Genomic DNA, 10518 nt, shown 5'->3' with positions numbered 1-10518 from the left:
TCTACTTATGTAGGAACGTCTGGGCTGCAAGCTAGTGCGCAGTACTCAGGAGTCCAGCACTCCAACCCTGCCTTCTTTCTGTTTCTTTCTGTACATGCTCAGCTCAGCAATTTGTATTGAAAAACAAATCCGACAGTCCCGAGGCGATGATTGTCGTTCAAGGCGTACCGCCTTGTCAAGTTGTTGGCGGTTGTGTACGAACGTTTACGCTGGGGATCTCCTGGGGATCCCCGCAGCCGGCATAAAGTTCTCGCGTCCGACATGAATTCGGGAGTTTTAAAAGTTCGCTGTCCAGTTTGTTTGCCTGAAAGAAGGTTTGATGATATTCTTGTCAAGAACAGTCTAGAACATTCGCTGAAGATACGACTGATTCCCTCGAGTGTACACTCGGAAAATATGTTTCATCCGAATGACCATGCTGTTTTATGCGAGCTGCGGTTCTAGGAAGGCAGTGGCACTACTGTACTGTGTACCAAAAATTGAGTGATAGCCTCATGGCATGGTTTGACTCGATATTGGGTCGGAGGTCACACGAGGTCACACGACCAAACTCCATATGGTTTGTTTCCCATCCGTAGAGCCAGAGCATATTACCACCGCCTCGTAGTCGGAACGAAGCCTAAACTTCTGTTTTTGAATTTTCTGTGATATTCGAAGGTGAATTATCAAAGATGGGCCTCCCAGTCTGGCCAAAGCGCAACGTCGGAATTTTCGGACCCATCGGAGGGCGGCAAGTCCGACAGGTTATGGAGGTGACTCTCTATGAATAACGCGGTTAAGCCCGTATGGCAACTGCTACCCGCTCCACAACCCAGAGTTCAAAAGACGGTTTGTTTATCGTGCCTAGCCTCTCTTTCTGGCTCCCCCAACTCTCGACTCTAGGTTCACTTACTTACTCCATATAAAGCAAGTTACCTCTAGTCAACTGCTAGCCCTTCCCATGATCGCTATACAGCCCCCTCAACTACCATTTCATAGTCCATTATCCCGGTCTATCGACATTCCGTCAACTGTCGCGTTGATATCACCGAGGAGCTCCTTTCTGAGCAAAGAAAACAAGTTATGTGCGTCAGACTTTGGCAGGGGGATTGGTTCAAGGAGCACTTTATCCCTTGAAAACATAAGGGAGGAAGACGGAGGCGAAGGCATTCATTCCGACATTACGGGTGTGTATTGTCATATTGCCTTTTGTTGTTGTACTTCCTTTCGATTCGATACATTGTTTTCTTTTTACGGCAACAACCAGTCCTGACACTCTTTTGTAGTCGCTTCTAGTTGTACTTCACCCTCCCAACTGACTTTGGACACCGACACGACCCCTTCCTCTCAAGGTATTTATTGACCGATATGTGGGCCATAGATCCAGTTCTCAGTCCTTTTGCTTCCATGTTTAAGAATCGTCTATTATCACGGTTGACGCGTTCAACAACTGCGAAGCTTCCAGCAGTAACAGCATTCCTTCAATTTTACCCATTTACGACTCCAAGGCCCCAACCAGCGCATCTCGTGCCTTAAACAACCGCAGTGGACGATTCAGGAAAGCTATCAGTGCGCGTTCTCGTTACACTGGGATGCCTTGGGTTCACGCCTCTCCGCACGACCTTTGGCAGGTCGTCCCGTCCGACAGCCATCCCACAATTCAGAGACCGCCATTTTCTCCCATCCAACCGCAAACACACTCTCGCCGTAATGCAAGTGTCCTTCCGGAGTACCCCCTTCCTCAGGTGATTGCTAGAGCCAGCGAGAGTTCTGCACCGAAAGCTATAGGATCAGAGAGAAAACTGCGACTGCTGCAGCAGCAACGGGAGCAGCCTATGGTTGACGTTGTTCCGACACCGGAGTGGAATTCTGGATCCATTCCGACGTCTTCCTCAAGACACACTGGAACGTTCCCTTCCCGACAAGCGAAACGCTTCGGGGCTGCTCAGTCCCAGGTTTCTTCTTTGTCCCAACCTGTGTCAGGGTCGATACCAGAGAGACCAAAACACCGGACGATACCTTTACCTCCTCAGGGTTTACCTACACCACCTCCCACACCACCTTCCACACCCTCTTCCCCGCATCTCCCGATTCATGCACCAGCACCCACACCGATCCGAACCTCAGCGTTACCCCTAATCCACCTCCCACCTGCCCCTCAAGCCCATTCTGACTACCAGCAGACCCAGGAACTGATCCAAAAATACAAGTCCATATCTAAATTCAACGCACACCGATTCCGACACGGTACGAAATGGACACCAGTGCCTCGATTCTCGTCAGGTTTGAATCCTGCTAGGGAGGCTTTGGGAGAGGTATTAGGTGCCAAAGGGAAAGATTTCGTTGACGGGGAGAGGTGGGAGAAGGAAAGGGAGAGGGAGAGGGAGAGGGAGTTGGAATTAGAGAGATTGGGATTGGGATTGGGTTCGGGTTCAAGTCTGGGCTTTGGTCGAAAAGAGAAATCGTGGAACTATTTCCGGAGAGCTCAATCCGTAGGATTACGTTCTCGGTCAGTCTGCGAACGTTCTCATTCCCGATCTGCGTCGGGGGGTTGCGTATCTGTGAGCGCGTACCTTCGAGGAAGCGACCAAAAGCATTGTTTGGGGTGTAGAAGGGAAGGGTTGAGAGTGAGGTTGTTGATTGTTCAGCTTTGGAGGAGGAATTTGTGGGAGGGTGGGAGCTCGATGTCGACGAGTGCGACTGCTACTCCGATTTTAGATTCGGATTTAGATTTTGATCTGGGGATGCGGCTAGGTTTGGAGTTTTTGGGCTCCGAGTTTGAGTTTGATGACGATGAAGACGACGAGGATGAGGACGATGTAGATGTGAATGTGGATGTGGTCGGTGAGAACGGGGGGTTGGGGAGGAGATTTGTCATGGATCACTGGGATGATGATAGTTCTCAGGTTGGTCTGGGTCGCGTGAAGGAGAGAAAGGGAAGCGAACAGACTGAAACGAACAGAGACATTCCAATGGACGTGGATTCCGAAACCGATTCATTCTCTGGACCTCGACGATTGGATGAAGAGCTCATGCGAGCACAGATGGAAGTTGACAGCGATGACCATAACCAGGTCGTTGTCAAGGCACCAGAGACGGTATGGGTAGGAGGTGTCCCCGATAGCCCGAGGCTCAAGGACTTGGATGATTTTGATATGTAAGATCAGATTTTGGGGTTTTTTGCTACTTTTCTTTTTCTTCTTCTGGGCAATCTGATACCATACGCATCCAACTTCCGGCTTGTATCATAAATAAAGTATACCTCCTATTCACAGACCCTTCCGTTGTTCAACTGTATCTTATATGGGTGATTAGCCCAATGTACTTTCCCCCCTCCCCCTTTGTGATAGCCCTTCCGAACCGCGACACGTCAGGAAAGATAACTTACTATCCTATATTTGCACATTTGCAGCCGTATTTTTCGGCAAATGCTTCCAACTCCTTGGGTCCCCGAGAACCATAAAGATAAGGAACAGGTTTCGGTCCGTTCTGGCCATCTATCCAGTGCAGATTCGGCGTGAAGATCTGAAATATCACCGTTAGTCAAGCAAACCAGAGGCATAAACCAAACAGGGCAGAACACACCCTCCACGCAGCATCGAGTTCATCATTGCGGACAAAGTTGGAATGGTCCCCTTTCAATGCATCGAGAATGAGGGCCTCGTAAAGCTCAAGGACCTTTGTATTGGTGCTCCCTTTGTATGTCAAATCTATACCAGTAGGCATTGCTCGGAACCCGGGCGTTTTCGTTAATTTTGAAATAGACAGCCTCGGAGGGATGTATACGAATGACGAGCTCGTTACGGGGAATACCTTTGAAGATGCCTTGAGTAACGTCCTTGAATTGAATTCGAACTTCACCCTTCGCCTCGTTGAGAGCTAACAAACAGAGATGCATTAGATCGTCATGTTGGCATATGTCTCTTGTACCTTTCCCTGCCTTGAGAATGAATGGAACTCCTTCCTATCGAGGGGTTGTTAATCCAGAGAGCGGTGGCTGCATATGTAGGGCAAACAGAATTTTGGGGAACCGTGTCATCATCGAGATATCCGGGCTTGCCGTTCGCGGATACACATTGTCTCAATAATGTGTCCTTCTGTTCAACTGGAGGAATGGCACGCAGTACCTTGACCTGTGGACGATAACATTAGATCGAGGAGATAACTCGAGTTAGTTGAACCGAACAAACCTTCTCGTCACGGATATCTTCCGCAGAGAATGATAGTATCGGCTGTTCCATGGCAAAGATACTCAATACCTGAAGTCGATCTGGTCGTTGTATGAATCAAATGGACGATACGGAGGTAAGATAAGACTGACTCACGGTTCTGCACGACGTCACGAATGATACCAAACTCGTTGAAGTATCCGCCGCGTCCTTCAGTGCCAAATGGCTCTTTGAAAGTAATTTGCACATTGCTGATGTGGTTCTTGCCCCATGCAAGGTTCAATGCGACGTTGGCGAAGCGAAAGAAGAGTAGGTTTTCACCATCTCTTTACCGAGGTAGTGATCGATCCGGAAAGTTTCGTCTTCCGTCCAGTGTTTCTTAATGGAGCCCACAAGTTCACGAGCGGATTCGAGGTCCTTTACAAAAGGCTTCTCCATGATGATTCGGCTGACACCGTCCGTCTTGATATAGCAATGTTGTTTGACATTTTTGCAAACGGGAATGAAACACTGGGAGGAAGGGCGAGGCAGAAGACTCGATGGCAAACCCTGGATGGATAACCTGACTCAATTTCCTCCAGGTGGTTATTGAGGTTATCGAAGGCAGCACCGTCTTTATAGTCTCCTGAAACGTAAGTGAGGATGGTTTTGAACTTCTCAATGTTGGCGGCGATTTCAGGATCATCGTTGGGATTCCTGATATACAACGTGGCCCTCTTGAGGAAGTCTTCCCTGTCCATTTTCGTGCGCGCATAGCCCACAATTCTAACCCCGTGAGGAAGGAAACCTTGTCGGAAGAGACCAAAGAGAGTAGGAAAAGTCTACAGCGGTGTTAGTACACCATCATCATGGAATTGCATTGCCAACAACCTCTTTCCGAGTCGTCGCTAGGTCTCCAGAAGCACCGAAGACTACAAGGCCAATCGGTCATAGTGTATTGATCTGAGGCAGAAACGAACCGATGATGGTCGTGTTATCTTTCAAAGCCTCGTGGGTGTTCTCCATCGAGGGAAAAGTTCCAGCAATCTCTTTGTTAGGATGTGTTTGTTGAGATGAAGAGTAGTACCAGCGAATGTTTCCACGTGACCTCTGGTACCGGTCCATCGTCGATGATCGATTGATCACACTTCAACTAGGGTATACAGCGAAGCCAAAGGTAAATCTATTCTCGATTTATGACGCGATTCTGGTAAATCACCTTTTCCAGGTTTAGGTTAGTCCTCAACTACACAAACACGACCAGATGTCAGTGGGTCCCCAAAAATTTAATGCCCTCGAAATGTCTACGGGCCACAAACCCGACACCAATGGGTATTACGGCCGCTAAACGCTTTGTCGCTCGCCGGTCGACCGTTGCTGTATATTTTTAAAGTGGGGTGATTTCTAGAAGTTCTCTGTTATTGAGATTGATAGTCTGCTTCTCCCAGTCAATGTGAGACCCCTACTCTGACTGTATCGGCCGCAGGGTCATGGGAATTCGAAACGCACTACCACCCGCACCGAAAATGTTGGCATCATGATCCAGTTTGAAAGACGCCGTTTTTGCCCTTCGAAACCTGGGATGGGATGCTCGGGCTTCTTGTTTCGTGCACCATACAATGTGAACCTCGAGTACAGCAACTTCTGCCTTCTCAGGATAGTGCTTTTTGGCATACGGATGTCGGATACGAACAGGCACATCATTTTCCAGAATGTCGATGACTGACAAGTCTCTCTTTCGGTTGCTAACAGTGGGAAGGGGAAGATCGAAAGATGAATTACTGGCCCGACTTCGCCTGAACGAGAGAAGGACGGTTGTGAAGCGAAATGAAATCGTTCTTCCGAGCTCTGATGGAATTTACACCAGGCAAGGCCATACACAGTCTGTACGCTCTCATACGCTATAGGCAACTGGGAGTAGCAGAGGAGCCTTCCGCAACGTCTCAGCGACCGAGGACACCCTTTCGGGATTGAGAGTGTAGCGGTGGACGGCAAAGCAAGCCGGTTAATTTCAGCGCCAAATCTTGGGCGGTCTTCTTCTCGATGGAGTCATATTAACCGACAGGGTCGCCGTAATACAAAAACCCGGACCGACCGCTGTAGCATTTGTCCTTTTCTCCCCTTTTCCCTCTTCCTCCCTCTCCCCCTTTCTTCCTCCGTTTTTTATCAGTATAATGCCACGAACGACCCGACAGTCTGATGAAGAAACTCCCTTGTTGCAGAAGATTGAGCGTACTCCCATTCCTTGGTTCCAGTTCTCCATCGTATTGTTCCTCCAGTTGGCCGAACCTTTGACTTCTCAAGTTATCTATCCGTTCACTCCTCAGGTCCGTTGCTCACGGTCGTTTTTATGCTAACTGTCCCACTTACGATTTCGACTCGTTAGTTGATACGTGATATTGGGATAACTCATGGGGACGAGACAAAAGTGGGGTATTATGTTGGACTGTTGGTACGTTCGTTATCGAGAGAATTTTTTTCACTCGGGTCATTCACTAATGTCTGGACGCGTCTCGGGATATAGCAATCGTTATTCTTTTTGACACAGGCCCTGACAGTCCTACACTGGGCTCGAATTTCTGACCGAATTGGGAGGAAACCCGTCATTTTGACCGGCTTATTTGGATTATCTATGTCCATGTTTTGTTTCGGACTTTCGAAAACCTTTTGGGGCCTTGTCATGAGGTGCGTTAATGTTGTGGATCTATTGAAGGTCTTGTTGGCTTACTGGTGGTATCCAGCCGAAGTCTTAATGGCGCACTCAGTAGGTGCCTAGTTCTCCACCGCTCGTGATATTTTTATACTAATCGGATGATGCTTGTGTTCTAGATGGAAACATTGGAGTAATCAAGAGGTTAGTGCTATTTGGCTCAATCAATACCGTTGTCATGTTGAATGCTCCATCCTCTCCAGCATCATGGCAGAGATGACTGATTCGACGAATATAGCTCAGGTAAATGATCCATCATCTCAACAGTCTTGTAGACGTTAATTTCAAACGTCCTGCTTTGATTGATATTGAAAGGCCTACGCCTACATGCCGCTCGCTTGGTCAACGGGAGGTGTTCTTGGTCCACTCATTGGCGGAGCCCTATCCCGCCCTGCTGATCAGTTCCCTGATGTATTCGGACACTCGGATTTCCTGAAAAAATACCCGTACTTCCTTCCCTGTGCTGTTCCGGCTGCCTTCTCCGCGCTTGCTTGGGTGGTTACCTTTTTCTTTCTGAAGGAAACGGTTCCCACAGCAGTCTCGATGTCTCGGCTATTCAATTTTCGGAAGAGCAAGGCCAACCTCACACTTCAAAACGTCGCTTCCCCCCAAGAACGAACCGCTGCAGTACAAACTGATGGCATTACGAATGCGAATGATATCCCTGACAATGAAAAACCTGTCCCGTTACGAAAATTAATCACACCCGCTGTTCTCATTTCCGCGGGGAATTATGCTTGTCTTTCTCTCGTGGACATTGCTTACCGTGCCATCCAACCTTTATACTTTTCTACGCCTGTTGAGCTAGGCGGTCTGGGCCTTCCTCCGTCCACTATCGGAAATATTTTGTCGACGTTTGGGTTATTGAATGGAATTGTGCAAATCTTCTTTTTCGCCAAGATTCATGATCGGATGGGCTCAAAGGCGACATTTACGACCGGGGTTGCTTCTTTTATCCCAGTGTTGTTGGCTTTTCCCGTCATGCGATACCTTGTGTTGGAGAACCAGGGAGTTACACCTTTGGTTTGGGTCTTTGTGGGTGTCCAGATTGTCATATCTGTCCTGATGAGTTTCTCTTATGGTAAGCTAGTTTCGCGTTATGCCCAATCGAGAGGCTCATTGTTCTCTATTTCTCCGAATGAAGGTGCTATATTCATATACATCCAGGCAGCTTCGCCAAATCGTGCGTCACTAGGGGCGACGAATGGTATTTGCCAGCTGTCTGTGAGCATATGTCGAGCCATTGGGCCCGCAGCAGCCAATTCGTTGTTCTCAGTCTCGATAGAGAAGGGATATCTTGGAGGATATATGGTGTACTATGCACTTTTGGGGATTGCGGGGATGGCTTTGATGGCTGCCTCGTTGTTGCCTAGGCAGGTGCGGCTATGATTACCAGACGGATGGACACAGTGCAGCTTCAAAAAAGGACACAGAAGAATGATCATGAATGTGTAGTATAACGTTCGATACTTTTTACGATAGAACGAATCCTATCCAATCAACCACCGTATATACTTCTCTTTCAATCTCTGGGTGAGATGACCCAGATGGGAAACAATGGGATGGGACGGAACGGACGACTCTGGATCTGTGTTAAGGGTTGCACTGCCACCGGCGGTGACAGCGGCGCTGAGTTGGTATAAAGAGCTCGTTTGGACTCGTTTGACTCGAAACCTCCACCATCTGCGGCACAGCTGTCCCTATCCTCTCGTTCTCTCCCTACCTTCGACATCTCCCTTATTCGTTCGCTCCGTCATGTCGAGCTTTTCAGCTCTAATGGCCCTAAGTGCTACTCAAACGTCGAGTCAGCAAGCGACCGTTCAAAAGGCCCTTGAAGAACGTCAGAGGAAGGAACGAGAGCAGAGAAAGAAAGCGGAAGAGAAGGACAGGAAGCAGAAGGAACTTGACCAGAAATTGCGTCTAAAGTATTTCGAGAATGAGAAGAAGGAAGAGGAGAGACGGAAGAAGAGAGAGGAGGAGGAGAAGGAGCGGGAGGCGGCACGTCAGCGAAGGGCAGAGGCGCAGAAAAATGCTCTGTTGTACGGTCCGAAGAAGGGTGGCAGTAAAAGTTCTGGAGCCTCTGCACATTCACAGCCTCGGGAGGGTGGTGCTAGACGAAAGCGTTTGTCGGACGATGAAGATGAAATATCTTCCGGTGTAGCTCTCACGCGGGAAGAGCTTCGGGAGAAGAAACTCCAAGCTACACTGAAGAAGAGTATGGGTTCGACCAATCGGTCGACGATATCTCGTCAATATCAGAAGCCTGGGGCACGGCTGAAGGGAGGTGCTGTAGATTTACCAACCTCTTCACAAGAGGTTGGGTCTAGCTCCGGAATGTCGGTCAAGGAGCGGTTGGCTGCAATGCCCAATACTTTGACAAAACTCAACGCTAACAAGCGAGATACTCGTACTATTGACGAGATTGTCCAAGATATAGCTAGAGCAAAGGAACTCAAGACACTTGACGGAGACGAGGCGAAGGGGTTCAATGATTGGTTTGGGGATGGCAAAAAAGAGAAGACAAATTCTCGTCCTACATCTGCGGCTCCTACCTCTAGAGCGGACACACCCTTGTCTTCCTCGTCGCCGGTAGCGTGTGAGTTCTTGTTCCTGACGCACACTTTTCGATTGGTTATGCCGCCATTTTTGATATCTTTTTTGATATTACAGTGGGAGGTGCTAATTCTGTCAAACATTCGGCAGCATCTAACGTGAAACACGTTACATCTGTCGTCAAAACTCCTTTGACCAAATCCGCTATGGCGAAGACCATTTCTAGGTCGACTTCATTGGAAAGGGAAAGGTTCACGACGTCTAAAGTTTCATCTAAATCCTCCACGACACTTTTAAGTCAGCGTTCATCTGCGCCCGCGCCTTCGTTCAAGAAGAAACGGCCCCGTTCTCCCACTCCTGAGAGGTATCCTGTTAAACGCCGTCACTCTCCTCAGGCATCTTCACGCCATAAACGACGTGATTTGTCCGAAGAGTTGGATGATGTGAACGTTAGCAATATGATCTGGCAGATTATGGGGAAGAAGAGGAGTGACTATGTCCGAAATGATGGCATCTTTAGCGATGAAGAGGACATGGAGGCTGGTGCGAGCGATCTTGAGAGGGAGGAGTATAGAAGGTGCTTTTCCCCCCGGATTCTTCGATTCTGTCGTGTCCACATTCTGACCGTTGGTTCTCAGCGCTCGTATTGCTAAACGCGAAGATCTGTTGGAGCAAGAAGCTGAACGACGTCGTGAAGAAGAGAAAAGACGTCGGAAGAAGGAACGTGAACGTGGCTATTAATGGTGGTTTCGTTATGCTGTCATTTTACGATGCTTCTGCTTTTCTTTTCTTCCTCCACAGCTCCTTTCTCTCTCAAGTGTTACCTGACGGACAACTATACATGATCTAAAGACCTCGTGTTTCGAGTCGTACGTTTTTTTCCGTTAGTGTTCTCGGCATCTCAATACGAGGGTAGAACTATTATTGTTTTGCGTTGAAATCACTCTTTTCCGTTATGTACTCTAGACATGTCATCTGGGTTTCCATTTCCAATCATACTATCTAAGGATGTACTTTTTGTATCCTCGACCTTGGATTTACGTTCGCATTTGCACTTTATTAAGCTTCTTTACTTATTCGCACTGTAATTCTTATTCACGATCCCCTATCCACCAATGACAAATGTAT

General features: G+C 48.2%; 6 protein-coding genes across 8 annotated transcripts; 3 read left to right on the top strand and 3 right to left on the bottom strand.

Annotated features, from left to right (window-relative positions):
- Window positions 1–849: 849 nt before the first annotated feature.
- E1B28_011572 (uncharacterized protein) lies at window positions 850–3140 on the top strand (the record flags this gene model as incomplete). Of its 2 annotated transcripts, XM_043156626.1 has the most annotated exons (3): window positions 850–1166; window positions 1266–1331; window positions 1396–3140. In XM_043156626.1, the coding sequence occupies exons 1-3, from the start codon at window positions 941–943 to the stop codon at window positions 3138–3140; spliced, it is 2037 nt and encodes a 678-aa protein (XP_043006413.1). In that variant the 5' UTR covers window positions 850–940. The 2 variants fall into 2 exon arrangements, with proteins under 2 accessions (XP_043006413.1, XP_043006414.1); XM_043156627.1 differs by having other exon boundaries at window positions 850–1331.
- A 226-nt stretch (window positions 3141–3366) lies between these two features.
- On the bottom strand, window positions 3367–3705 carry E1B28_011571 (uncharacterized protein; the record flags this gene model as incomplete). Its single annotated transcript, XM_043156625.1, has 2 exons — window positions 3367–3504; window positions 3565–3705. 2 exons carry the CDS (start codon window positions 3703–3705, stop codon window positions 3367–3369), a joined length of 279 nt encoding a protein of 92 aa, XP_043006412.1.
- A 131-nt stretch (window positions 3706–3836) lies between these two features.
- E1B28_011570 (uncharacterized protein) lies at window positions 3837–4220 on the bottom strand (the record flags this gene model as incomplete). Its single annotated transcript, XM_043156624.1, has 3 exons — window positions 3837–3858; window positions 3910–4112; window positions 4170–4220. 3 exons carry the CDS (start codon window positions 4218–4220, stop codon window positions 3837–3839), a joined length of 276 nt encoding a protein of 91 aa, XP_043006411.1.
- A 347-nt stretch (window positions 4221–4567) lies between these two features.
- E1B28_011569 (uncharacterized protein) lies at window positions 4568–5252 on the bottom strand (the record flags this gene model as incomplete). The annotated part of the gene is made up of 3 exons (XM_043156623.1): window positions 4568–4969; window positions 5019–5059; window positions 5108–5252. The coding sequence occupies 3 exons, from the start codon at window positions 5250–5252 to the stop codon at window positions 4568–4570; spliced, it is 588 nt and encodes a 195-aa protein (XP_043006410.1).
- Window positions 5243–8393, top strand: E1B28_011568 (uncharacterized protein). Its single transcript, XM_043156622.1, has 10 exons — window positions 5243–5304; window positions 5356–5519; window positions 5576–6454; window positions 6514–6579; window positions 6652–6812; window positions 6869–6891; window positions 6957–6981; window positions 7041–7080; window positions 7153–7918; window positions 7982–8393. Exons 3-10 carry the CDS (start codon window positions 6302–6304, stop codon window positions 8224–8226), a joined length of 1479 nt encoding a protein of 492 aa, XP_043006409.1. The 5' UTR covers window positions 5243–5304; window positions 5356–5519; window positions 5576–6301; the 3' UTR covers window positions 8227–8393.
- Window positions 8394–8498: 105 nt separating this feature from the next.
- E1B28_011567 (uncharacterized protein) lies at window positions 8499–10504 on the top strand. Of its 2 annotated transcripts, XM_043156620.1 has the most exons (3): window positions 8499–9433; window positions 9508–9967; window positions 10029–10504. In XM_043156620.1, exons 1-3 carry the CDS (start codon window positions 8593–8595, stop codon window positions 10129–10131), a joined length of 1404 nt encoding a protein of 467 aa, XP_043006407.1. In that variant the 5' UTR covers window positions 8499–8592; the 3' UTR covers window positions 10132–10504. The 2 variants fall into 2 exon arrangements, with proteins under 2 accessions (XP_043006407.1, XP_043006408.1); XM_043156621.1 differs by having other exon boundaries at window positions 8499–9967.
- Window positions 10505–10518: the final 14 nt, after the last annotated feature.

This window comes from Marasmius oreades, chromosome 7, assembly GCF_018924745.1.
Source record: "Marasmius oreades isolate 03SP1 chromosome 7, whole genome shotgun sequence".
Lineage (NCBI taxonomy): Eukaryota > Fungi > Basidiomycota > Agaricomycetes > Agaricales > Marasmiaceae > Marasmius > Marasmius oreades.
Note: the sequence above shows the minus strand (reverse complement) of the source record. Positions and strands in the feature narration are given on the sequence as shown.

What these genes read in the sequence shown, in the direction of transcription:
- E1B28_011568 (XM_043156622.1), top strand. Translation starts at nt 6,302, where the DNA reads ATGCCACGAACGACCCGACAGTCTGATGAAGAAACTCCCTTGTTGCAG. An exon ending in GGTATTATGTTGGACTGTTG is followed by an intron (nt 6,580 to 6,651) that starts GTACGTTCGTTA and finishes CTCGGGATATAG; the next exon opens with CAATCGTTATTCTTTTTGAC. An exon ending in CCTGATGAGTTTCTCTTATG is followed by an intron (nt 7,919 to 7,981) that starts GTAAGCTAGTTT and finishes CTCCGAATGAAG; the next exon opens with GTGCTATATTCATATACATC.
- E1B28_011567 (XM_043156620.1), top strand. Translation starts at nt 8,593, where the DNA reads ATGTCGAGCTTTTCAGCTCTAATGGCCCTAAGTGCTACTCAAACGTCG. An exon ending in TTCCTCGTCGCCGGTAGCGT is followed by an intron (nt 9,434 to 9,507) that starts GTGAGTTCTTGT and finishes TTGATATTACAG; the next exon opens with TGGGAGGTGCTAATTCTGTC. An exon ending in GAGAGGGAGGAGTATAGAAG is followed by an intron (nt 9,968 to 10,028) that starts GTGCTTTTCCCC and finishes GTTGGTTCTCAG; the next exon opens with CGCTCGTATTGCTAAACGCG.